General features: G+C 42.5%; 1 protein-coding gene across 4 annotated transcripts in view; it reads left to right on the plus strand.

Annotated features, from left to right (window-relative positions):
• The window catches only part of SGCG (sarcoglycan gamma), a 140532-nt gene that overhangs the window by 41569 nt on the left and 71289 nt on the right, over positions 1-27674 (plus strand). For all 4 annotated transcript variants that reach the window (XM_084633683.1, XM_084633684.1, XM_084633685.1 and 1 more), the window contains 2 exons: positions 16137-16238; positions 27360-27447. In XM_084633683.1, the coding sequence (XP_084489809.1) occupies positions 16137-16238; positions 27360-27447 (190 nt within the window). The remainder of the gene's footprint in view (positions 1-16136; positions 16239-27359; positions 27448-27674) is intronic.

Consider the following 27674-nt stretch of genomic DNA (forward strand, 5'->3'; position numbering starts at 1 on the left):
GTGGCAAGGGTCCTTCACCAGTGGTTGAACTTCCTCTGTTCATATTCTGTATAGTTATCATAGTTAATGTATATAGTTCTTAGTTAGAGTTAGTGTATATAGTAGTGTTAATAGTTGTTCCTGTCGTCGAGGGATTTTTTCGCCCCGGCGCTGGGCATGCCCCAGTCCCTGGGCTTTAAGCTTACCTCTTGTGGTAAGCTGATGCCAGTAAGTGACACACACGCTAGCTGTCCAAAGTGTCTGGGGAAGTCTCACATCAAAGAGAAGTGCCAGATCTGCTGGGACTTCAAATCTCGTACCAAAAAGGACAGGGACAGTCGGCTGAAGGCCATTCTCATGGAGGCAGCCCTCTGACCAGTCTAGGAGCTGAACCACTCTGAATCAGGGCTGAGTATTTCGGCCCCCATGTGGAGCGCTCCCCTGGCACCTCATTCTTCCCAGCACCGTTCTCCATCCCCAGTGCCAAGGAAGAAACATAAGAAACAGTGCACTGAGAGAGGTCATTCTCAGGTGCCGAAGAGAGAAAGGCGGAGACGGACTAGTATAGTGAGACACACATTGGGCCACCCATCTTCCCCTGAGCCACTGATGGCGCCAGAGACTCCACCCAGAGTGCCAAGTCCAGAACGGGACCCGCCACCAACTGCCAGGAGCAGCCAGGCATTTGCTCACCCCTTTGATCCTGGAGGCCTTTCAGGTTGTGAAAGAACTGCTGTCCCTCTCGATCCCGCTGATCCCTCAAGGACACACCCCAGCCAAGGTGACTGGAGACAGAAGGGAACAAGGTCCGGCAAGCTCCTTCCTGGTACTGACCACCATGGCACTCCACCCATGGTACTGATGCACCGGTCTCTGTCCTGACACTAGTCCTCAGTCTCTCGGCACTGCCCAGTGGCTGAAGCAGGTACTGCATTGCCATGGTCTCCAGATGAAGAATCCTCTTCAGGGTCCAAAGGGGAATCCTTTGCTCCATTCAAGACCTACCGGTACCTAGTCTATGCACCTCCAGACTTTGGTGCTGGCCCTCCCTGGCCACCAGACCCCTGGCTGATGCAGTGGCAGTATTGGAACCATTGGGGGTTTCCCCCAGTATTGGGACCCCCTTCCCACTGCTCATACTCAGTAGTCTCAGAAAGGCGGCCTACCGCCTCTTCCCATCCGGCATCAGACCGCAACTCTGGCACCAACTTTGGTGCTGACATCCAGGAGGTGGTCACAATGGACATGGTGGATGAGGCAGTTGCAGGTCCTAGTACCATGCTCCCTCAAGACGACTTCAGAGCCCACCAGACCTCCTGAAAAGGGTTATGGCAAATTTGGGCCTGGAGATGGAGGAGCTTAAGGAGTCGGTGCACATCCTGATTGACATCCTAGCTGCAGCTGCTTCCTCCAGAGTAGCCTTGCCAATAAACAAAGCAATGCTGGGGCCAGTTAACACATTGTGGCAGGCCCCTTCTTCTCTGCCCCCCATCTCAAAGAGGGCAGAGAAGAAATACTATCTCCCAGTAAGTGGGTGTGAATACCTTTACTTGTACCCTCCCCCGTGATTCCTGTGTAACCCAGTGGGCTAGTTTGCTTTTGTTATATTCACTGCTACTCTCCTACTGTAGCCTAGTGGGCTAGTGTGTCTTTATTATATTTACTGCTTTGCATTATATTCAGCAGTAATGCAAGAAACCTACAGCCCTGTATCCTGTAAGACATTAGCTTCAGCAAGTTAGCATAAGGTTTGAGGCCTATGAACTTTGAACAGATAAACTTTGCACAGATAAACTGCCAGCGCTAAACCTCAAGTATTTGGGGGGCTGAAAATAGAGATTAAGGGGAAGTTCTGACCCCAGGTAAATAATTCAACCACAGAAGTGTCCTGGCAGTGAACTAACGTACATAACAGGTACATGAGATACATTTAAGGCTAGCCTCCTTGCTTGCCTACATATCTTTTCTTATAAGTTTCTTATTTTTTTATGGGTTTGATTATTTGTTTTATTATAATAGGTTTATAGGACTATATTAGAGTATATTTTGGCTGTAATACAAGGGACACATCCTGTATGGTGAGCTAAGGAAAGTTAGCATACATATGTTTGGGACCTTTCATCTAGATACATTAGGATGATCAGGTGTCCGTTTTTTGACCAGAACACCCAGTCAAAAAGGGACCCTGGTGGCTCTGGTCAGGACTGCCAACCGGGCTGTTAAAAGTCCAGTTGGCAGTGCTGTGGAGCTAAGGCAGGCTAGTCCCTACCTGTCCTGGCTCCGTGCTGCACCCCCGGAAGCAGCCAGCAGGTCAGGCTCTTAGGTGGGGGGGCCACGGGACTTCACGTGCTGCGCCCACCCCGAGCACCGGCTCCGCGGCCAATGGGATCTGTGGGGGCAGTTCCTGTGGGCAAGAGCAGCACCTCCATCTAGGAGCCGAATCTGCTGGCCACTACTGGGGTGCAGCACAGTCCGCGGTGCCAGTACAAGCAGGAAGCTTGCCTTAACACTCCGCTGCGCTGCTGACCAGGAGCCGCCAGAGGTAAGCCCATGCCCCAACCCCAAGCCCCAACCCCCTGCCCCAGTCTGAGCCCCCACAAACCCTGAACCCCTCTGTCCCAGCCTAGAGCCTCTTCCTGCACACCAAACCCCACATCCCCGGCCCCATGCTAGAGCCCACACCCCCAGACAGAGCCCTCATCCTCCCCTGCACCCCAACCCCGTGCCCCAGCCTGGAGCCCCTCCTGCACCCTGAACCCTTCATTTCTGGCCCCATCCCAGAGCTTGCACCCCCAGACAGAGCCCTCACCCCCTCCTACACCCCAAACCCCCTGCCCCAGCCCAGTGAAAGTGAGTGAGAGTGGGGGAGAGCAAGCCACCGAGGAAGGGGGAATGTAGTGAGCGGCGGGCAGGACCTCAGGGAAGGGGCGGGGCAGGGGGTGTGACCTTGGGGAAGGGGCAGAGCTAGGGTGTTCGGTTTTGTGGGATTAGAAAGTTGGCAACCCTAAAATAGATGGTGATGAGCTAAAGCATAAGGTCCATGTATGGCTGCAGCCTTTAACGTAGAGGATGCATTAAAGCAGGTTGGCATAGGGGCTTTCCTAAGTTCATACCCTTTTAAACTTAACAGATATACCACAACTTGGAACTTGGAAATAACCAAAATAGCCAGTTAGGACAGAAAAAACAAATGTGATACCTAACCACAAAAGGGCCATGGTAACGAATGGACGTTCGGTGAGCATTGGCTTTTTATATCAAATGGATGAAGCCATTTTGGAAATTGAACCAGATGTTTGTTGCAGTAGCAGATAGGATGAAGGGCCTCCTGGTGTCTTCTCAAAGAATTTATTTGTGGATCACCTCCTGCATTCAAACATGCGATCACTTGGCAAAGTTGCCAGTCCCTGCACTGACAGTGTACTCCACAAGGGCGCAAGCATCCTCAGCAGTATTCCTGGCACAGGTTCCAATACAGGAGATCTGCAGGACTACAACATGGTCATTAGTCCACACTTTCACCTCACACTATGCTATCACACAGCAGGCCAGGGATGATGCTGCATTTGGCAGAGTGGTACTACAATCCACAAATGAATTCCCACCCCCTCCTAGGAAACGTGTAGGAGTCACCTATTTGGAATCAACATGAGTAAGCACTCAAAGAAGAAAAAATGACTACCTATCTTTTTATAACAGTTGTTCTTTGAAATGTGTTGCTCATGTCCATTCCAAGACTCACCCACCTACCCCTCTGTTGGAGCCAGCCAGCAAGAAGGACCTGAAGAGGTGGCAGGTCAGCGGGGCTATATATGCAGTGGCATGATGGCCCTACTCCAGGGGGCACCTGGAACAACCCGATGGATATTGCTAGGGGGAAAACCTTCCATAAACTGTGCACATGGTGTACACCACCTACGTGGAATGGACATGAGCAACACATCTCAAAGAACAACAGTTATGAAAAGGTAGGTAACTGTTTTTTTCCTAAAAGGGGATAATCAAAAAGCCCACTGTGTAGTATTGTTCACAGGAAAATCCTTTTTGACAATAACTCTTGCAAGCAATTATCTTATACCCTAAAGCATGAGATTTAATTACCTTTGTTTTTATTTTAGTTTGCATATTTGCAAATGTTAATGGAAATACAATTATCCAGCCCTTTAAAAAATCCAGCTCCTGAACAAGTGAACTGTATGCTGTATTAGTTAATTAGATCAACCAAGTAAAATCTGTCAGGTATAATGATATTTTTACTTGCATTGTATTATCCAGCCATTAGATGTGTCTCTGGGTACATGTAAACTCCAGATGGAGGTGTAATTTCTAGCTTGGATAGATGTATGCACGCTACCTTTCATGGAGCTAGCATGGTAAAAATAGAAGTGTAGCTGCAGTGGCAGAAGTAATGGGATGGGCTAGCTGCCCCAGGTACAAGTTCTGCCTGTGACCCGACATACGCACTCAGGTGGCTAGCCCATCATACAGCCTCTGCCGCCCTTGTTACAGTTATATTTTTGGCATGCTAGCTTGATCAAAGCTAGTGCACATACATCTACCCAAGCTGAAAATAACATCTAGCTCAAGTGTAGATGTATCCTACATGGTGTATAGAGCTCCAGAAAATATGTGGTCTTTTTTGAACAAGGAAGACAAAGCTGGAACTCAAGCTGTGTTGGAAGCCAAGTTTTTTAACTATAGTTGTAGCTGTTTTCTTTAATAAATCCCTCCCTCCTGTTTAAGAATTGAATATGACAGGACCTGAATATACCTTGTACATCTTCTTCTTAAATATTATTCTCATTTAAGATAAGCAAACCTCAGCAGGTTGAAAAATCTGACAAAAGTGAATCTCGTACTGAGTCTCCATGCCCGGACAAGCTTTCTGTAGCCACTGACTTACAGAACTGTGGAAATCAAACTAGCCTTTTAGTTTTCTAGAGCATGGAATATTAAGTATATTCATTCGAACCAAGCCCTGGTGAGTGTAATTTATTTTGTGTGTAACCATTTTATGGCTAGGGTAAGATTAGTTTCCAAACCAGTAGATATCAAATAAATCTCTCTCCTTTAGGAGTACTTGGTGCTGCTGAGTACTCTAACATGGCCAATATCTTCAACTGACAAGATTCTGTTGTCTCTTAAGAACGAGAATCAGATAAACTTGTCTGTCTGAGGCCAAAAGATAGAATACTTGCAACAGAAAATAAGATGAGGCATCAGCAATGTTAATACACCATTCACATACTTAGCTCTACAATAGATATTGTAAGTCAAACACAAGCTTTCACCAGATTCATTGCCAATCCTGTTTTTGCTGATTGCTTATTAACGAACTCTACCCACAGTCCTATTATCTCAATAAAACAGTACACTTTTGTTCGCCAAGCAAGTTTCTTAAATAAATCGCAACAAGAAATACTGCACAAAGAACTGGATCTTTAAAGTCTTAACTAAGGTACCTTTGGGACACAACAATAGATGTCTCAGTTTGAACTTGCTTTAGCCTTTCCATAGATTTGACTTAAAAGCAAGATATAAATGTATCAGAAAAGGGGCTCCCTTGATGGTCATTCTGCTACATCTTGACTACACTGTAGTTAGTTTCATTGTCAATTTTTTCAGTAATTATATTATGTGCAGACTGTCAATATTTGGATATTTTGAACTATTCAGGGATAGGGTAGCACACACAAAACCTTTTTTCCTGGCTTCCTAATGATAAATGCCTTGCCGCTCATTTTCCTAATTTTGTTATAGCTGCTGAAGAGGAACCAGTTTAATTTGAGTTGATTGCCTGTCACTGCTATTGCGTGAATTATCTTACTGGTTTTCTTATCTATACTTTTTAAAACAGTGGTTCTCAAACTTTTGTACTGGTGACCCCTTTCACGTAGCAAGCCTCTGAGTGTGACCCCCCCCCCCTTATAAATATATAAAAAGTGTTTTTAATTTAACACCATTGTAAATGCTGGAGGCAAAGCGGGGTATGGGTGGAGGCTGACAGCTCACGACCGCCGGTGTAAAAACCTTGTGACTCCCTGAGGGGTCCCGACCCCCAGTTTGAGAACCCCTGTTTTAAAACCTTTTTTTTAGGTTTATTTTTTCGGTATAGAACCTACTGTTACCATTGTAGAAAAAGCCCTTTGCCCTGATTTAGCATAGTTTTTACAAGGTCTTCTTACAATGCTAGAGAAAATCCTATTGTACAGTTGCTGTTTGAGACATAAGGATATTAGTTTTTATTCAACATGGGCATTATTCTAAGAACTTACAAAACTGCTCTTCAGCAGAAGAAATAAAGGTACACCTGGGGTTTTCTGTCTGCTACCCAAGATCCATAAACCTGGAAATCCTGGACGCTCCATCATCTCAGGCATTGGCACCCAGACAGCAGGATTGTCTGGCTATGTCGACTTCCTCCTCAGGCTCTATGCTACCAGCACTCCCAGCTATCTTCGAGACACCACTGACTTCCTGAGGAAACTAAAATCCATCAGTGATCTTCCTGAAAACGCCATCCTGGCCACTATGGATGTAGAAGCCCTCTACACCAACATTCCACACAAAGATGGACTACAAGCCATCAGGAACAGTATCCCCGATAATGTCACGGCAAACTTGGTGGCTGAACTTTGTGACTTTATCCTCACCCATAACTATTTCACATTTGGGGACAATGTATACCTTCAAATCAGTGGCACTACCATGGGTACCCGCATGGCCCCACAGTATGCCAACATTTTTATGGCTGATTTAGAACAACGCTTCCTCAGCTCTCGTCCCCTAATGCCCCTACTCTACTTGCGCTACATTGATGACATCTTCATCATCTGGACCCATGGAAAAGAAGCCCTTGAGGAATTCCACCATGATTTCAACAATTTCCATCCCACCATCAACCTCAGCCTGGACCAGTCCACACTAGAGATCCACTTCCTGGACACTACGCTGCTAATAAGCGATGGTCACATAAACACCACTCTATACCGGAAACCTACTGCCGCTATTCCTACCTGCATGCCTCCAGCTTTCATCCAGACCACACCACACGATCCATTGTCTACAGCCAAGCTCTATGATACAACCGCATTTGCTCCAATCCCTCAGACAGAGACAAACACCTACAAAATCTCTATCAAGCATTCTTACAACTACAGTACCCACCTGCGGAAGTGAAGAAACAGATTGACAGAGCCAGAAGAGTACCCAGAAGTTACCTACTACAGGACAGGCCCAACAAAGAAAATAATAGAACGCCACTAGCCATCACCTTCAGCCCCCAACTAAAACCTCTCCAACGCATCATCAAGGATCTACAACCTATCCTGAAGGACGACCCATCCCTCTCACAGATCTTGGGAGACAGGCCAGTCCTTGCTTACAGACAGCCCCCCAACCTGAAGCAAATACTCACCAGCAACCACATACCACACAACAGAACCACTAACCCAGGAACCTATCCTTGCAACAAAGCCCGTTGCCAACTGTGTCCTCATATCTATTCAGGGGACACCATCATAGGGCCTAATCACATCAGCCACACTATCAGAGGCTCGTTTACCTGCACATCTACCAATGTGATATATGCCATCATGTGCCAGCAATGCCCCTCTGCCATGTACATTGGTCAAACTGGTCAGTCTCTATGTAAAAGAATAAATGGACACAAATCAGACATCAAGAATTATAACATTCAAAAACCAGTCAGAGAACACTTCAATCTCTCTGGTCACTCGATTACAGACTTAAAAGTGGCAATTCTTCAACAACAAAACTTCAAAACCAGAGTCCAACCAGAGACTGCTGAATTGGAATTAATTTGCAAACTGGATACAATTAACTTAGGCTTGAATAAAGACTGGGAGTGGATGGGTCATTACACAAAGTAAAACTGTTTCTCCATGTTTATTCCTCCCACCCCCCACTGTTCCTCAGACGTTCTTGTCAACTGCTGGAAATGGCCCACCTTGATTATCACTACAAAAGGCTTTCCCCCCCCCCCCCGCTCTCCTGCTGGTAATAGCTCACCTTAAGTGATCACAGTATGTGATCATTACAGTATGTATGGTAACTCCCATTGTTTCATGTTCTCTATGTATATAAATCTCCCCACTGTATTTTCCACTGAATGCATCCAATGAAGTGAGCTGTAGCTCACAAAAGCTTATGTTCAAATAAATTTGTTAGTCTCTAAGGTGCCACAAGTTTTCAGGTCCAGAACCTGTGCCAAATGGATCATCAACTCCTGGAGCTATTTGAAGTGGTCAGGTAGTAAAACAGATTAAAAGGTGTACAAACGAAGGAGTGATACTCTATGTAGCAAATTTTGAATACATGTTGATGAAGTATATATATATTATACTATGCAAAACACCAGTTAGTGATGAAACCACGAGCTGAAAGTAGTGAACTTTTAGAGGGACTCGGGACCCAATCTTGCAAATGATTACCCAAGTGCATAACTTTTCTAATGTGAGTATTGTATATTGTTTGAAGGATCTGGGCTGTGGTTTGAAATTAGAAACTACAGCTGTGTGCAATTGCAGAAAAAATGGTGAGACATTTTTCATAATTCTGTTTCACAGATTTTTTCATCCCCTAAAATATTTCTAAAATTACAGTTTGGCTGAGAAATTATTCAAAACTGTGACATTTCATCTTTTCACAATAAAAATAATTTCGCTGAAAGTGGGATCACTTTCACTAAAATGATCCCATTTTAGTACTCATATTTAGAGAGAATACATAGTTTTCAACTGGCAACAAATAAATGTTCAAATTTCAAGCATTTCAAAGTTGGTTATGAATATTTCACACAACTCTATTAAAAACAAATTCTAAAATAAACAGATAATAAAGGGGTGAAATGAAAACATCTTCGCAAAAGAACGTGTCTCATTAGAAGTTGTGCAATGATCTGTACTCTGAAAAATCATGGGGACTCACTAAAACTAGAAAATCACCAGGGAAACAAGAAACAAGCCATAAGAGCTCTACAGTGTGCGACATATACTTACAATAATGAAAGATAAGTTAGGAGAGAAACACAAGGAACACAGTCCCTGGAAAAATCATGGAGCAGGTCCTCAAAGAATTAATCCTGAAGCACTTGCATGAGAGGAAAGTGATCAGGAACAGCCAGCATGGATTCACCCAGGGAAGGTCATGCCTGACTAATCTAATTGCCTTTTATGATGAGATTACTGGTTCTGTGGATGAAGGGAAAGCAGTGGATGTATTGTTTCGTGACTTTAGCAAAGCTTTTGACACGGTCTCCCACAGTATTCTTGTCAGTAAGTTAAGGAAGTATGGGCTGGATGAATGCATATAAGGTGGGTAGAAAGCTGGCTAGATTGTCGGGCTCAACGGGTAGTGATCAATGGCTCCATGTCTAGCTGGCAGCCGGTATCAAGTGGAGTGCCCCAAGGGTCGGTCCTGGGGCCGGTTTTGTTCAATATCTTCATAAATGATCTGGAGGATGGTGTGGATTGCACTCTCAGCAAATTTGCGGATGATACTAAACTGGGAGGAGTGGTAGATATGCTGGAGGGGAGGGATAGGATACAGAAGGACCTAGACAAATTGGAGGATTGGGCCAAAAGAAATCTGATGAGGTTCAGTAAGGATAAGTGCAGGGTCCTGCACTTAGGACGGAAGAACCCAATGCACAGCTACAGACTAGGGACCGAATGGCTAGGCAGCAGTTCTGCGGAAAAGGACCTAGGGGTGACAGTGGACGAGAAGCTGGATATGAGTCAGCAGTGTGCCCTTGTTGCCAAGAAGGCCAATGGCATTTTGGGATGTATAAGTAGGGGCATAGCGAGCAGATCGAGGGACGTGATCGTTCCCCTCTATTCGACATTGGTGAGGCCTCATCTGGAGTACTGTGTCCAGTTTTGGGCCCCACACTTCAAGAAGGATGTGGATAAATTGGAGAGAGTCCAGCGAAGGGCAACAAAAATGATTAGGGGTCTGGAACACATGACTTATGAGGAGAGGCTGAGGGAGCTGGGATTGTTTAGCCTGCAGAAGAGAAGAATGAGGGGGGATTTGATAGCTGCTTTCAACTACCTGAAAGGGGGTTCCAAAGAGGATGGCTCTAAACTGTTCTCAATGGTAGCAGATGACAGAACGAGGAGTAATGGTCTCAAGTTGCAGTGGGGGAGGTTTAGATTGGATATTAGGAAAAACTTTTTCACTAAGAGGGTGGTGAAACACTGGAATGCGTTACCTAGGGAGGTGGTAGAATCTCCTTCCTTAGAGGTTTTTAAGGTCAGGCTTGACAAAGCCTTGGCTGGGATGATTTAACTGGGAATTGGTCCTGCTTCGAGCAGGGGGTTGGACTAGATGACCTTCTGGGGTCCCTTCCAACCCTGATATTCTATGATTCTATGAAGACTGGGGTGGATACTAGGTGCCCTGATTCTAAACCAGGCATATACCAATGCCAAGATATTGAAAACTGACAAATGATTTGGAGTGTTTTAATTTTTAGGTCTCAACCCTGGAAGCCTTAATGGGGTCTGATTATGTAAGAACGGCCATATTGGGTAGACCAAAGGTCCATCTACCCCAGTATCCTGTCTTCTGACAGTGGCCAATGCAGGTGCCCCAGAGGGAATGAACAGAAAAGGTAATCATCAAGTGATCCATTCCCTTTCGCCCGTTCCCAGCTTCTGGCAAACAGAGGCTAGAGACACCATCCCTGCCCATCCTGGCTAAGAGCCATTGATGGACCTATCCTCCATGAATGTATCTAGTTCTTTTTTGAACGCTGTTATAGTGTTGGCCTTCACAACATCCTCTGGCAAGAAATTCCATAGGTTGACTGTGTGTTGTGTGAAAAAATACTACAGAAAGGGCTGAGTGTCCACATTTTGAAAATCAGGTTGTTTTAATGTATCTCAAGTTGCACAGCCACAAATTAGGGTAGGTCAGTCACTTTTGAAAATCTTGCCCCAAACACATAAATAGAAATTGTATATTCCCTAAAATTATGAAGTGTTAATTTCAAATGAAACTTGAAAATGAGGAAGAAGTAAAATTGTATTTTAATTAGTTTTTCCATATAAATGCTTCGTGTATTTTCTGCATCTACAGACTTTATAGTATATAAAATGTTATGAGATAGTTCTGGCTTATTCTAGAAAACCTGCAGATTTTATCAATTTGTTTTCACATATGAGGAACATTTTAGTGAATAATTGCTAAGTCCAGGTTCAATTAATAATGCTTCATGAATTCTTGCGTTATTATGTCAATTTCTTGTGCAGTAGGATTTTCAGGAACAGTTTATAATTTTATTGTATGTCCTCATTGTATTACTGTTGTAGCAAAGTTAGTTCATTGCCTCTAGTCCCTCATGTTGAAGTATTGCAACAACAATTTCAGACTTGCCATCAGTGTTTGTTTTCTTTATCTGCCTGAAGATATCTCTTGATAACTCAGTGAGCTTTCTAATCATCTCTCTGATTTCTTGCTGCAGTAATAGTCACAATCTGAGAACAACATGAACTGATACTTTGCTGTTCAATATTTAATGATATTGGAATTTTCCTTCTTTCTCTCATTCTTTTGCAGTCTTACTGTTAGCTAATTCCCATGTTATTTCTTTCTACATATCTTCATTTATAGTCCCAAATTTATTTCTTTTAAATATTTTCTTGCTTTCAACTTGTCTGATTTTCTTTCAATGCACTATATTGATACCTTAAATCTTCTTTGCCATATCTCATTTTGGTTTTAATTTGTTACTATCTTTACCCAAAACAGCATTCCAATTTATTCTTCTGGGAAACCTGTAAATATACCCTAATGAAATAAGTGTGTAACATTACAAGAAAACCCTGACATCTGCAATATCTAGGGATTTTTCTAGTCTTCTAGTGTATTATGTGTTTGTATGGAACTGCATTATCTAATTTATAACCAGATCCTATTTCCACTTAAGTCAAGGGCAAGACTTTTATGATTGATTTTAGTCGGATCAGAATCACGCCTTTGAAACTAAAGCCCCTAGGATGTTGATCATGTCTTTCCGGTTATTTTTGAGCAGCACAGAAGACAGTGACAGCAATTAATGAACAATTATTTATTGCACTGATTCTTCTTCCATAAGCACATTTGTACTGTAACCCCGATCTCTTGCAATGTAACAGACAAGGAGGGTTTATGAGGAACTATTATGTTCGACTAATTACACTCCCCTTTTTCCTGGACCTATAGCTTATCTCTTTGCTGAAGCACAGGCCAGAGTTCTGTCTGTCTGAGTCATTTTGGGGGGGAAAAAGAAATATTACATAGCATAAACCTCAGAGATATGGCTCATCAAACCCTGAATATAGGTGTTGATAACAGCTGCAAATCATCCTCAGAGAGAGCATACCGTACAATTAATTAGTGAACAAAAATTTAATACATACACAAACATTTGCAAACATTATTTGGAATACTTTTCAATAACTTCCTAAACAAAACTATTAGGCAGTAAACTTATTTGTTTTCTGAGGTGTGGCCCCTTTAGGAACAGATGTTTGGGGAGATGATCATCAGACCCAAGTAGGAATGGGCCAGGAGACCAAATCATATGACTGGCTGCTGGGAAGTGTAAAATTGAATGCTCTCAGTTCAGTCAGGAGAGAGCCTGAAAAAGGAGAGGCCTGTAGTGAGATTCTCCTGTAGTAGAGCCTAAGTGTTGGTATAGGAGGTATAGAGACCTGCAGATGGCTATGGGAAAAGGGAACAGACCTGATTTGTATATTAGGTGACCTGTTTTGATTTGAGAGACAATAAACCTCTGCTAAAGAAAAGGACTGAAATACTGCCACTAGTGAGGATTTTATTGTCATACTGGCCAGTGAGTGTGGATCACAGGCTTACAGTGTATCTTTGTACAGACTTCTCAACTTTGTTGCTCTTACATATTTTTCAGTGCAAGGTTTCAACAGAATATATACGTATTTTTAGCTTAGTGCACACATACACATTCCCCTCTAATATTGTCACAGAGATGGTTTCTCAGGCTCTGTAATGTGGCCTCAAAATAAGTCTTGTCACCTGGATTCTCCAGAAACTGAGGAGGATGGCAGCCTCTCAGTTCTCCTCCAAGCACTTCAGAATCTCCTCAGCAAAACCATGAGGGTTTGTCTACACTGCAGTGAGAGGGTCTGATTGCAGTTTGTGTACACATACCTGAGCTAGCTCTAATCTATCTAGCTCAGGTACTGGTAGTAGTGAAGACTCCACAACACGGACTTCAGCGTGGGTTGTGCAAGCCTGCCCAGAACCCTGGGTAATTACTTGGGGAGCTAGCCTGTGCTAAAGCCTGTGCTCCCATGGCTTTATTGCTCTGGTACTTGAGCTAGCTAGATTAAAAATAGGTCGGGTATGTCTATATGAGCTGCAGTCTCCCTGTAACTGCAATATAAATATTCCCTCAGAAGATCCTTGAAGCCAGTAGCAAATTCCAGTGCCTGAACTAATAGTTGATTGTCTCCTTTGTTTCTAGCAAGACAGAGAATCTGTAGCCCATATCCAACGTGATACGGGTATTGTGTCCCCGTCCACAGAGTACACACATTTTTGTCCAGAGTCTCCAGTTCCTGTATTTATAACCTTGTCCTCCAGATCTCTGATTGGCTTAGAGCTGTCAAATGGTGAACTTGTGGAATCTGCTAGACTGCTTGCCATTAATGTCTACTTTCTGTTGTAGCCAATATGACTAGCTTAGTCTTTATTATATTCAGCTGTAATGCAAGGAACCTACAGGCCTATATCCTGTAAGACATTAGCTTAAGCAAGTTAGCGTAAGTATAGTAGGCCTGCAGCCTTTGGAACAGATAAATGGCCTAATGGTTACCCTCAGATTTTGGGAACTAGGAATAGCTTACTCAATGACAGGAGTTGAAAACTAATGGTAAATTGCAACCGCAGGAACATGGAAGCAATAACTGCAGATCTGCTTAAGCAAGAAGTGATGGGTATGATAATAAGTTAAATGCTATTAATATGTATTAATATGTTAATCTATAGGATAAGTATACTCCATTATTATGTGGCTGAGGAAATAGATTTGGGCATGGAATGCTGGGCATTAACATGAATATTCATGATGGTGTTCAGGCCCTATAATAGGGTAAACCATCATGTAGGGAGAGAGAGCTATTTCCATCACTTTTAGCTTTCCACCATTTGACCCTTCAGTTGTATTGTTATCTACCATCAATCTTGGGTACTGAGGAACCTGGACCAATGGACTCATTTAGCTTGCCAGAGGCAGAGCTGGTCCTTTGTCTTTTATCACCAAGTCCTGAAGGAAGGGTGTAAGTATGCAAATCAAAGAGCTTATGCAAAGAATAATAGCACAGATATCCCCAGTACTGTATTATTCCTATCTGTTTATGTGGCTTGGAGCTTTTCTGGCTTTATAAGTGATCCTGATAAAAATCTCTAAGGCTTTACTTTGCCATCAGTGTAAGTGTCTTTGCCATACACTCCAAGAGTCCCTACAAGATATTGAACTCATTGGTTTTAGTCTTTCTGTAAACTGATTGTGGGAAAAGAACCTTATTATCTTCTGATTCCTTGGCAAGCAATACAAGTATTATTACCCTTAAAAAGGATCAGGCAACACTATACAGCTTCAGAAACAGTTACGGAGCATATCTAGCAATTACTACAACCCTTCTCCAGATGTCTTTGGGCCCTACTGACTAAGCTGCCCTGCCCTGCTCTCTGCATATGTACAATACAGTAGATTCAGCTCAGATACTACGGGGATGAGTGTGATATAAGAGCCTATATTGAATAGAAATAGAACTAATAAGTCCTCCCCACCGCTTCTCTTCCTTTCCTTGGATATTAAGTCAATCCAGTGCTGCAGGATAAGCATGTGGGTTACAGTATCACTTACTGGTATCGTAAATAGAATGCAAGAAAAGTGGCTGGGTGCTTTACTTTGTACTGAAAAAGTTTTTTCCTCTCACTGTTAGTTTCTTACACAGTAGGTATTCCATATCAACATTTGCAGCAAGATATTTGCTTCTCCTCGTAAGCATACTACATAATTTACAGAACCAAATTATGGTGTCCAGTGTCACATCATTTTTATAGAATAATTTTGAATGAAATATACAAATTAAATACTCTCTGATGGTTCAGTGGTTATGGCACCAGCCTGTGACTTAGAGCCAGGTTCAGTTCTTTGCTCCTTCAGAATTCCTGAGTGATCATAGGCAAGTTTTTTAGGCCCAGGTCCTGAAGACCTGGCAGCCTTCAGATCCTCTGCTTATTGGAATAAGCCATAGCCATATTTTTCATGTTACCAACTATATACCAGGGGAGAGGGAAAGAGGAAAAGAAGAATGAAACAAGATGGTGAGTGAGAAGGGAGAGAGAACTGGGATGAAAGGAATGACAGAGAATGAGGAAGGACCTAAAAGAGAGGGGCAGGGGGGAAATGACTGAGGGAGTTGGCAAAGAGAGAAGGAAAGGTGAATTCTGAGAGATGCTGAGAGCTGGAGTGTTCACAGAGAGACAGAAGAGAAGAGAAGACCTGGAAGTTAAAATTAAGAATTAAAAATGGAAAAGAAAATCACTAAGCCTCTCCCTCTGTTGTGTGTCAAGCAGTGTTGCATTCCAAATAAAATATACCAACAACAGAGCAAATACTCAAGCATGGGATCTTAAAGTTTTGTTTTATGGGAATATTCGTATATGCAAAAATAAATTGTTCACACATTCTTGGAAAATAAGCACAAAAGATGTGTGAACATGGTCAATACATATTCACTTCTGAATTTAGTTGATTTTTTTCTTCCTACCCAGACATCTTCCTGTTCTTGCTGATGAAGTATCTCAAGATCCAAAAATCAATTACAACTTTATTTCTTGCATCACATTTTTTCTTTTTTCTCAAAACACATTATTAATAAAAGGTATTGGGATGTCTGGTTATAAAAATACCTCATGTCCTAAGAAGAATTGTCTGGAAGTCAGTGCTAACCAAACTGTTAAGTCCTATAGTGCAGTTATCTTCATTAATAGCATAGGCAGAAAAAATATATAATTCTATAATGATCCAACTTAACAAATGAAAAGGAAATAAAAATTACAGTAAGAATAAAGCACACATTACTCTTTCAATTTCTCCACAGACTGGGATGGGACATTTACGTGTTACAAAAGAAGGACTTCGACTGGAAGGAGAGTCAGAATTCTTATTCCCTTTGTATGCCAAAGAAATTCACTCTAGAGTGGTAAGTAGATATCGATAAGCCATGCTAAAGGAGAATTAGTGTACAGAAATCCATTAAGAAAATCAATAATATATATAAAATGTGTGCATGTATAGAATATGATGGTATGTTTAGATATATATAAATATAGTATGATGTAACATGGCATAAAGATTTTATCAGCGTGAGTTTGAGATTGGTGCTCAGATGTTATGGCAGCACTAAGATACTGTGGTGACATTCACCAACATGAAATACTGAGGCATATTGCTCTTGAGTGATAAAGCCATGAGTGAGTTATGTAGGTCATTCCAGCTGAATGGTGTTAAAACTTTAGGAATATTTTAGAGTTTTAAGATGTTTTTAGTGAGTCTACTTTTGTATCTCTTTCCCTGTAAAGCAAGGTATCTTGGTAACCATGAGTTCAACTGTTAAGGGTTTACAAGGAGTCTTAAATATCTCTAAAAATTACCAGAAACAGGTTTTGTTTAAAGTTCCATTCTTGGGAATGTCCCAGGGTGAATGTAAGTGCTGGATCTGATTGAGGAGCTAGAAATCTCCCTTTCCAATGATACAAAGCTCCCATTTCAATACCTGTAAGACACAAGATAACAGATTTTAAATCTGTGAAATATTTATGCATAAAAAAGCTGTAACTCTGTAGGACTATATTTTGCCTACCTGAGCTTCAGACAGGTATGATTTATTTAATTTATTTATTTATAGCTGGTGGGGAAGGAGGGGAAATTACATACTTGGAAAAGAGACAGGAAACATTTCTCAAACAATTTGATTTTAAAAAGAGAGAGAGAGAGAAGCTGGTGTTTGAAACTGCTCCAACATCTGGAGGTGTGTTAAAGGGTCTTATTAACATCTTTCCAGTAGTTTGAATGAAGAAAGAGCGGTTCTGAGTAGGTCTTAAATTATCCATGCATTAATTTGTTGCAGAGCAGTGTTTACCTGCAAACTAAATAAAATCTTCTTCAGGGCCAGATTCTGCCACTGAGTAGCTCTAAGCCATCTTTCATTTTGAGTCACATACAGATTCCAGCAAGTTTGAGTTGCTGAGAGAAAGCCCAAACATCTCCAAGAATGTTCGTTTAAGCTTTATTTTATCTTTCTGTGCAACAAATCTTTCCAATAGCATGAACAGCATCTTATTAGATAGTGAAACTGCACTACTAAATTTGTATTCCCTCTTTGTTTCATATGCTCTGTTTTCTGCCTTGCAGTTAAAAGAACATGATGTATGTGTTTAAATGTGAATCCTCTCAGAGATATTCTTCTTTGAGTAAAAAGAAAAGGAGTATTTGTGGCACCTTAGAGACTAACCAATTTATTTGAGCATGAGCTTTCGTGAGCTACAGCTCACTTCATCGAATGCATACCGTGGAAACTGCAGTAGACATTATATACACACAGAGACCATGAAACAATACCCCCTCCCACCCTACTGTCCTGCTGATAATTGCTTATCTAAAGTGATCATCAAGTTGGGCCATTTCCAGCACGAATCCAGGTTTTCTCACCCTCCGCCCCCCCCCCCCCAAACAAACTCACTCTCCTGCTGGTAATAGCCCATCAAAAGTGACCACTCTCTTCACAATGTGTATGATAATCAAGGTGGGCCATTTCCTGCACAAATCCAGGTTCTCTCACCCCCACACCCCCCTCCAAAAACTACACACACAAACTCACTCTCTCTATCAAGCTTTCTTCCAACTACAATACCCACCTGCGGAAGTGAAGAAACAGATTGATAGAGCCAGAAGAGTTCCCAGAAGTCACCTACTACAGGACAGGCCTAATAAAGAAAATAACAGAACGCCACTAGCCGTCACCTTCAGCCCCCAACTAAAACCCCTCCAACGCATTATTAAGGATCTACAACCTATCCTGAAGGATGACCCAACACTCTCACAAATCTTGGGAGACAGGCCAGTCCTTGCCTACAGACAGCCCCGCAACCTGAAGCAAATACTCACCAACAACCACATACCACACAACAGAACCACTAGCCCAGGAACCTATCCTTGCAACAAAGCCCGTTGCCAACTGTGCCCACATATCTATTCAGGGGACACCATCACAGGGCCTAATAACATCAGCCACACTATCAGAGGCTCGTTCACCTGCACATCCACCAATGTGATATATGCCATCATGTGCCAGCAATGCCCCTCTGCCATGTACATTGGTCAAACTGGACAGTCTCTACGTAAAAGAATAAATGGACACAAATCAGATGTCAAGAATTATAACATTCATAAACCAGTCGGAGAACACTTCAATCTCTCTGGTCACGCAATCACAGACATGAAGGTCGCTATCTTAAAACAAAAAAACTTCAAATCCAGACTCCAGCGAGAAACTGCTGAATTGGAATTCATTTGCAAATTGGATACTATTAATTTAGGCTTAAATAGAGACTGGGAGTGGCTAAGTCATTATGCAAGGTAGCCTATTTCCCCTTGCTTTTTCCTAACCCCCCCCCCCCAGATGTTCTGGTTAAACTTGGATTTAAACTTGGAGAGTGGTCAGTTTGGATGAGCTATTGCCAGCAGGAGAGTGAGTTTATGTGTGTGTTTGTGTTCCCCCGGGGGGGGGGGGTGAGAAAGCCTGGATCTGTGCTGGAAATGACCCACCTTGATTACCATGCACATTGTAGGGAGAGTGGTCACTTTGGATGAGCTATTACCAGCAGGAAAGTGAGTTTGTGTGTGTGGTTTTTGGAGGGGGGTGAGGGGGTGAGAGAACCTGGATTTGTGCAGGAAATGGCCCACCTTGATTATCATACACATTGTGAAGAGAGTGGTCACTTTTGATGGGCTATTACCAGCAGGAGAGTGAGTTTGTGTGTGGGGGGGCGGAGGGTGAGAAAACCTGGATTTGTGCTGGAAATGGCCCAACTTGATGATCACTTTAGATAAGCTATTATCAGCAGGACAGTGGGGTGGGAAGGGGGTATTGTTTCATGGTCTCTGTGTGTATATAATGTCTACTGCAGTTTCCACAGTATGCATCCGATGAAGTCAGCTGTAGCTCATAAAAGCTCATGCTCAAATAAATTGGTTAGTCTCTAAGGTGCCACAAGTACTCCTTTTCTTTTTGCAAAGACAGACTAACACGGCTGTTACTCTGAAACCTTCTTTGAGTAGTGTCCCTATGGGTGCTGCACTGTAGCTGTGCTTGTGTCCCTGCACTGCTGATTGGAAAACTTTGGTAGCAGTGTCGGTTAGGCCCACACATGTGCTGTCTCTCCTCATGCTGCACCACGAGGCTAGTCAGTTCACATGGGCTAACCCCCCTCAGTTCCTTCTCAACCACCTGTGGCTAGAGATGGAGCCATTAGCAATACATTAAGACTATTGTTCTCTTGGTTTACATACTTATAGTTAGTTAGCCTCCTCGTTATAGTTGTAGCTTTTTCTTTCTCCTCCTTTCTTATTTTACCCTTAAAAAAAAGAAGAAAAAGAGACTTTATTTTCTTCCCACCCTTTTCCCCCCTTTGGGGACCCTTCCCCTCAACAGGGTATGCCCAGTTTGCAGGGCTTCAAAAAGTGCTGCACCTGTAAAGAGGTGATCCCGGTTACGGATAAGCACTCTCAGTGCATTCACTGCATCGGGAAAGGCCACGTACAACAGAAGTGTGGTCTTTGCCAACAACTCCGGCCAAGATCTCGCAAAGACAGCGTTCCAACAGAAGATCATCTTCATGAAGGCAGCTCTCTGGCCCCAGTCACCTGGTAGACATGAGTCTTCTCCACAACCGTCTACATTTAAGGGATGTGGGTTAAAGAAACAGGCTGTGGACCCTTCTCACACATCATCTAAGAAGACAGTGGGAAGTCCCTTAGTGAGCTCCGATATAGCTGTAAGCAATCACCATCTCTCCTGATATCTTCAGCATCGCCGGGACCAAGGCCATCTCAATCTGGCACTCATGCCTCACAAAGACCAGCAGCTACTGGTACCACTGACAGGCTCACAGACCCAATGGGCACAGGCACTGAATCATTGGTACTTAATGACAAGAGCAAACACTCTAAAAAGACACTTCCAGTATGCGAGTCCACTTTGGTACTGCCGGAGACAGCTCGCCCGGCACCTAAGAGACAAGGGTGGACAAGGTCTCCATTCCCCACTCCCCAGCACTGCCGTCAATGCCGGGATGATGAGTACTGGCAGAATCCCACCATTCCAGAGACCTCTGCATGCTGGATGCATCCGAATCCTCACCTCTCAGTACCAAGACCTCTGCTCCAATCTTCTACCAAGCACGAGAAGTATCCCCACTGCCATGCCATGCCCCTTCACTCTCTAGCAAGGGTTCAGACAGTGAGCCAGAGGACGTAGTGTCACAATACTCCTCCCAAATCCCTTTTGATGCTCACTATGAAGGATGTACCCACAGATGGCCCCACGACCACCACCATCGTCTTAGTATGGCTACCTACGGACGCCAACACTGTGCTCTATGCCACCCCAATGGCCATATCTTAGATGTCAGGAGAGCCCTGGCATTCTACCTTAACAGGACAAGGGCCTTTAGGAACTCCCCTAGACTTTTCCTCTCCATTGCGGAAAGATCCAAGGGTTTAGTAATATCAGCCCAAAGGCTCTTTAAGAGCTGGTCTACCCTACATAGTTAGCTCAACATAAGGCAGTTATGTCAGTAATTATGTCAGTGTCTACACTACAGCCTTCCTCCCACTGATGTAAGTTCTCTACTAAACTGACATAATAACTCCATCTCTGAGGCATAAGGCTTATGTCAGCGTAGTTAGGGAGGTGCAGTGTCCCTTACATTGGCTGTCTTGTCAATTTCACAACAGGACCCATGAAATTGTCAAGAAAGCCGGGCAACTAGAGCCCAGCTGCCCCTATGCTCCCCTGGAGAGCTGGACCCTGCTCCTACGTGGGAGCAGGGGTGAGAAGCCCAGAGGACTTTCCCCCAGTCCCAGGCAGGAGCTGAAGCCTAGCCAGCTTCGGACCCCTCTCCCAGATGAGCAGCCCGCCCCTTCCTCCCTGCCAGGAGCCAGGCAGCCTTGTCAATTTCATGGCATGGCACCCAGCAGGGATTGGGTGGGGGTTGGAGGGGTGAAAAGCTGGGGCATCTGGACCCCACTCCCTGGAGGCGAGGAGTTATGGGTGGCTTCCCAGTGATCCTGGTGGGGGTCTGGGGCCTAGAAGCCCTGGGTGGCTTTCCTCCGCTCCCTGCAGGGAAGTGGGAGCAGAGGTGGAGGGGCAGCCCACTGAAGGAGCTGCTAGCAGAGCTGAGAGACTGGGCTCTCAGGTCCCCACACTGCCCCTCTTAGGTCAGTGGAAGCATTCTTGGTAAGGATGTTACCACTGACCCAAGATGGGTAGTGTAGGTATGCACTACCACAGTAATTACTGCAGTAGCTGTAAGTTGACCTATATTAAGTCCACTTAGGTTTGTAGTGTAGACATATCCTCAGTGGGTCTCAAATTGCATCAGACAGTGTTACCAAATTCACAACATGACCCTTCCAGGTCCTATTCATACACATTCCACAAGGTCGATCTCCTCACCTATCGTCTTCTTCAAGAATGTCCCTATCTCAGAGGTCTGTAGAGCGGCAACATGGATGTCAGTCTACACTTTCTTAGAACACTATGTGATCACAGGGGACTCCACCTCCAATGCCATCTTTGGCTCCCCAGTACTGTCATCTGAAACTGACCTAACAACCCACCAGAAAGGATACTGCTTGAGAGTTACCTATAGTGGAGCACCCATAGGGACACTACCTGAAGAGGAAGTTACTCACCTTGTGTAGTAACAATGGTTCTTTGAGATGTGTCTCCCTGTGGGTGCTCCACAATCCACCCTCCTTCCCTCTACTTTGGAGTTCTTGTCAATGACTGTCTAGTACAGAAGGAACTGAGGGGCATTAGCCTGCACACACTGACTAGCCTGGTGGCGCAGCACCAGGAGAGAAAGCGCATGTGCGTACCTAACAGACACTGCTACCAAAGTTCTCCAATCAGCAGCACAGGGACACAAGCACACCTACAGTGGCGCACCCATAGGGACACACATCCCAAAGAACCATCATTACTACGCAAGATGAGTAACTTCTTCTTCTTTGAGGATTATTAACTAATATAACACATAGCTGCTTTGAAATCAGCATAGTTGGATGCTGAAGGAGTCCCTCAGACTAGGGGAATCCTTATTCAATGTTGAGCCACCATTGGAGCTCCTCCACCATACATCTCTTAACCGTCTACGGGGCTGAAGAGAGAGGTGTGGCTGTGGCTAATTTATGCACAGTTGTTGAGGATTCTATTGTCGTCATTGGTTGATGGCATAAATTAGAGGCCTTAGATTGCTGGATATGAGTCACTGTTTCTTTCTGCCCTTCTGAACTGACAGTCATTCAGCATTTGGGGGGTTTTTAAAATTATTTTTTAACACTTTTGAGAAAAAATTGCCCATGGCTTCATCTCTTTGGGTATCATTTCAGTAGGTATTCTCATAAAATTGTTTATTTGTTATGATTTCAGTTCCTAACTTTGCCTCTTACGGAACTGGGCCATCCATAGCCATGACAGCAGCTTTCTCACTTGCCTAAATAGTCTTTTTTCTTGGAATCTCAGCTTTTCTCCTCTAATGAGGTCTACAAAGTGCTAAGGAAATACATAGCAGAAAATGCATTTCCTATGCATATCCTCTGGAGACAATTATTAATTTATGCCTTAATTTTGAGTTCAGTGCAGAGACCTAGATGAAATCTTTGCCTCTTAGCTAGTACATATACATGGGACAGCCACACAGGATGAGTCCTTAGAAATATGTTACTAACTTTTAAGTAGTCACCAATATGTGAATGGTAACTAAAGATCCAGAATATAGTTTATCACATTGGACCACATTGTATTACCAGATTGATCACTTGCTTATTTTATTAAATCAAGCAGCAGCAATCAGAAAAGTGCATTTGAGATGCCCAGATTTGTGTCTGATTTGTTATCAATATATAAACATAATAGATTTAGCTCACAGTCTCTCTTGATCTTTGTTCCCCACCCTAAATATAACTCCTTGTCCTTGGATATTCAGGCTAAACCATTGCTTACTGTTCTTCCTAAGGCTCAGAGGCTGACACACTCATCTTTTTTTACCCTTCCTGTCTTTTCATAAGAATTATTGGTTCTGTTTCTGTTTCTATGCTCTGTAATTTTTTTAAGATAATTTATTAATCTGAAATAATTCCTTTTCCTCATTTGGCAACTTGTTTTGAGATATCCTTTCTTTCTGGTTTTCATATTTACAAGATTTTTGGTTTTATTTTTAAATAAATCTGGACAGCAGAGGGCACTGAGACTGAGGTGGATGCAGGTTGCTTGAGCTCTGAAGTGGCTCCAGGGGAATCTTCTAATGTTGCCCCCTAGAATTCACTATCCAATTCCAAGAAATATTGCATGCTACTGTTGAAACCCTCAAGATGTCTTCTAGTTCTCTTAATCCCAAAACACCAAAAACAGAGGAGATCTGTCTCCCCTACTTCTACAAGCAAAATGGTGCCTCAGCAGGATGGAATGCAGCTGATGTCTGTACAATAGGTTGCCACAGATACTTATGAAATTAAATCTACAGTTTCCACCCTTCAGACTACCATGACTGAGACAGAGTGCACTACAGGTTCTATCCAGATGAATGAGTGAAGCAGAACACAGAATTTCTGAAGTGGAAGATTATTTCAAAGAGAACAAATTACAGGTTATGAAGAACTGTAATGATATCAGATTTATTAAGACCAAGCTAATAGATCTAGAAAGCCACTCAAGATGATGTAATATCAGGATTGTGGGGGTTCCTGAGTGCATAGAAAAGGGTAAACCCTCTGAATTTGTCCCTAAACTGCTAACTAAGTTGATGTATACAACTGCTGGTAGATTTTTGTTTTAATATAGAATGGGTACAACGGGCCTTTGCCCTCAAGCCAGCTCCAGGAGATGAGACTAGAGCATTGATTGTGAAGTTCCTGAAGTTTGCAACTAAGGACCTTATCAAGTCCAGAGAAAAAAGGATTATGTTATGGGGAGAACCAGCAATTAAAATACTGTAAAATACAATTGTGCCCGTGATGTGATTGCAATGAGGGCAGCTCGTAACCAAGTGAAACAATTGGCTAGGAACATGAACTTGAAGTATTTTATTAACTACCTGGCAACGCTCCATATTAAAAATGGTAAGAAGATAGTACCATTCAGTTCCTGTTAAGAGACAGAAAAATAACTAAAAAATCTTCAAACTCCTGCCTTGCAAGAGGAGACATCTATGAAATGATCTGACCATATGGAATTTATGTATTGCTCTATCAGGTGTGATATGGTTGTTCTAAATAAGCTGATGGGCACTAGTTGTTATTGATATTAGTTCCTTTTTCTCTCTTTCTTTCATTGGGGTTGAAGGACTAAAGGGTTATTATCAATTTACTCCCTACTGCCCTAACTCATGGGAAAGGACCAGTAATGTAAAATCCATCATTTGATTAGCAATTATATATATATAGTCATTGTTTTATTAGATGGTGCTTCCTGAGGACTAGTATATGTAGGTTTTATTGATAATGTGTGATTACTATAGTTGCAATCTTTGGGGTCCCTGGGGATCTCCACGTTTCACCTGATCCGGCCACGCACTCTAGGTGTCAAGTGTGTATGCATATGTCATTTAGGCCTTCAGGGTATGCTCTCTCAACTAAAATGTGGCAATTATGTCAGTAAGAAAAGTTTACAAACTGCAAACTGTTAGTCACCCCTGCTATATGGTTTGTTATAAGGATAAAATTTCTGTATTATCCCCCACACCTCATTCATCCACCTCTGAGGAAACACTTCATGCTTCGTAGAACTTTGGCATTCTACCTTGACCACAGTAATGCATTCAGAACCTGTAATAGGCTTTTCATAGCATAGTCTGAGAATCAAATGCCAACCAGCATCAACTCAATGTATATCACACTGGATCTCTGACTGTGTCAAGCAATGCTATGATCTTGTGAAAGTCTTTCCTCCAGTGAGAGTAATAGCTCACTCCATCAGGGCGCAGTCCACTTCAGCAGCCTTTCTGATCAGTGTTCCCATAACAAATATATGTAAAGTGGCAATGTGGTCATCTGTACATACCTCTTTCAGACATTATGCCATCACTCAAGCCTCATGAGACTATGCTAACTTTAGTAAATCCATGTTGCAGTCTCTTTTCAGACGATCCAAAACCTCACCACCTGTAAGGGAATTGCTACAGAGTCACCTAAAATGGAATGGTTTCAGAGTAGCAGCCATGTTAGTCTTGATCCGAAAAAGAAAAGGAGTACTTGTGGCACCTTAGAGACTAACAAATTTATCTGAGCATAAGCTTTCGTGAGCTACGGCTCACTGCATCGGATGCATGCAATGTATACATGCCAATTACTTGAAGGAAAAAAACCCAGCAGTTACTTACCCACAGTAATTGTTTTTTGGAGATGTGTTGTGCACATATAAATTCCACAATCCTTCCACCTTGCCTGTGACTTTGGTTAATATTTTCACAAACAGAACAGACAGGAAGGTGACACACATGCCCCTTTTATGCTTTTGTCTGGGTGCATGAGGAGAGCAGGGGCACATGTGTTCCCTCACGGTACTTCTGGCAAAAGTCTCTGACTCAAGAACGTTGGGCACACAAACACCTAAAGTGGAATGTATATGTGCATAAAACATCTTGAAGAACAACAGTTATTGTAGGTAAGTTACCATTGTTTTTTAGTTTCAGGTCTGATTTTTTAAAAATCTTTTATTTATTGGTTAGTTGGTTTCAGGTTTTATTGTCTAATGCACTGGAGTGTGAAATAACTGTTGCTCCATTATTTGTTACCTGCTTGATTACATGACACCTTGACAAAATGGCTAACTTGACTTAGTGGATTTGTTTTATTTACAACAAAGTTATATTTCTACATTAAATACAATTCTGTCCTGACACTGGACCCAGTGGGACTACTCACACTTAAAGTTAAGTATGTGTGTAAGTGTTTTCAAGGTGGGAGCCTTGGATCATAACATTAGTGTTACACAGCTTTCATCATCATTCATTGTTTTTCACAGGACCAGTTTTCTGTGGGAGTGCAGGAAGTCTGGGACTCAAGTGCTAAACTTTTATCAAAAGATAAATTGCCAGTAATTGTAGCTGTTGGGCTAATGTTGTAGATTTTGATCATTTTAGAACTACACTTTTAAATTATTTTTGTGTATTTTGAATAAGGTGTTTTTTGTTTGTGTTTTAATTTAAAAAATATTCTGGCAAGAAGACAATAAATGGTTCAAACCTCTAGTGTTATAGCATTTCAACAGGAGACTTTTTCAAAATTTTACCAAGTCATTCCAACTATCAGGTTTTAATAGTTTCTTCCTCTCTTAGAGGAAGAAGGGAAAATCCATATTTCTTATATGAATTGATTCCCATAAGATACTATATTATTCTCAATGTGGTTCTCTGAGATTTTACATTGTAATGTTTTGGGGAATTGATAATCGTTTTGTACCACATGCTGCCATTTCCAAATATATCTACCATATATTCTGTTTTAGAGTGATAAAAAGTGGGGAATAGTCTAGGGAAAAAAGTATGTGGGGTCATAAAAATACAATATTGACTTCCTCATCTACCTACACCATCAGAAAAAGGTAGATCTGGAAGGAAAACTTGGAGTAGTTATTTATGGATAATAACTGCCAGTTGGAGGTAATCCAAGCCACGAATTTAGGGGGAAAGGGAGCTGGATTGGGGATTTTGGTTAGGCTGATTATAGAGGTGGGGACCAGCTCCTGATCTGAATGTCTCCAAAGTTCAAAGGGTATTTGAATCAAGGATTGCAGTTTGGGTCCATCTCTGCTGTACATCAATGTGTTGTGGGCCTATTAAAATAATTAGGTTTTCTGGTTTTTGTTACATCTGTCAACTAAATGAGAGCTCTAAACCCAAAATATTAATTCAGAGACTTCACACTTTGGCTGGTTTTCTATTGCAAAGGCTCTTTTAATGACTTTATTAATAATATATATGGCAATGATAAATTGTATAAATTGTTCTGCTAAAACTGCAAATCTTTCTTGATACTGTAGGACTCATCACTACTTTTACAGTCTACTCATAATGTGACTGTGAATGCTCGCAATTCAGATGGTGAAGTCACAGGCAGATTAAACGTGGGTAAGTCTAAATTATTTTCCTTTGTTTAGCATTTTGTATGGATTATAATGAATATTTGTAAAGAGCTTTGAATATATAAAGGTCTGTATACATGCTAATTGTTCATTATGATAACCCCATTTGAATAGCCCACCTGCCACACAATATGTACTAAGATTATATTTCTCATTCACCAATTAATTGGTAACTCCATAAATATATAAAACATTTGTTTCCTGCAGGTTTTG

Source organism: Lepidochelys olivacea (genome assembly GCF_965140295.1).
Source record: "Lepidochelys olivacea isolate rLepOli2 genome assembly, chromosome: 1".
In the NCBI taxonomy this organism is placed as follows: Eukaryota; Metazoa; Chordata; order Testudines; family Cheloniidae; genus Lepidochelys; species Lepidochelys olivacea.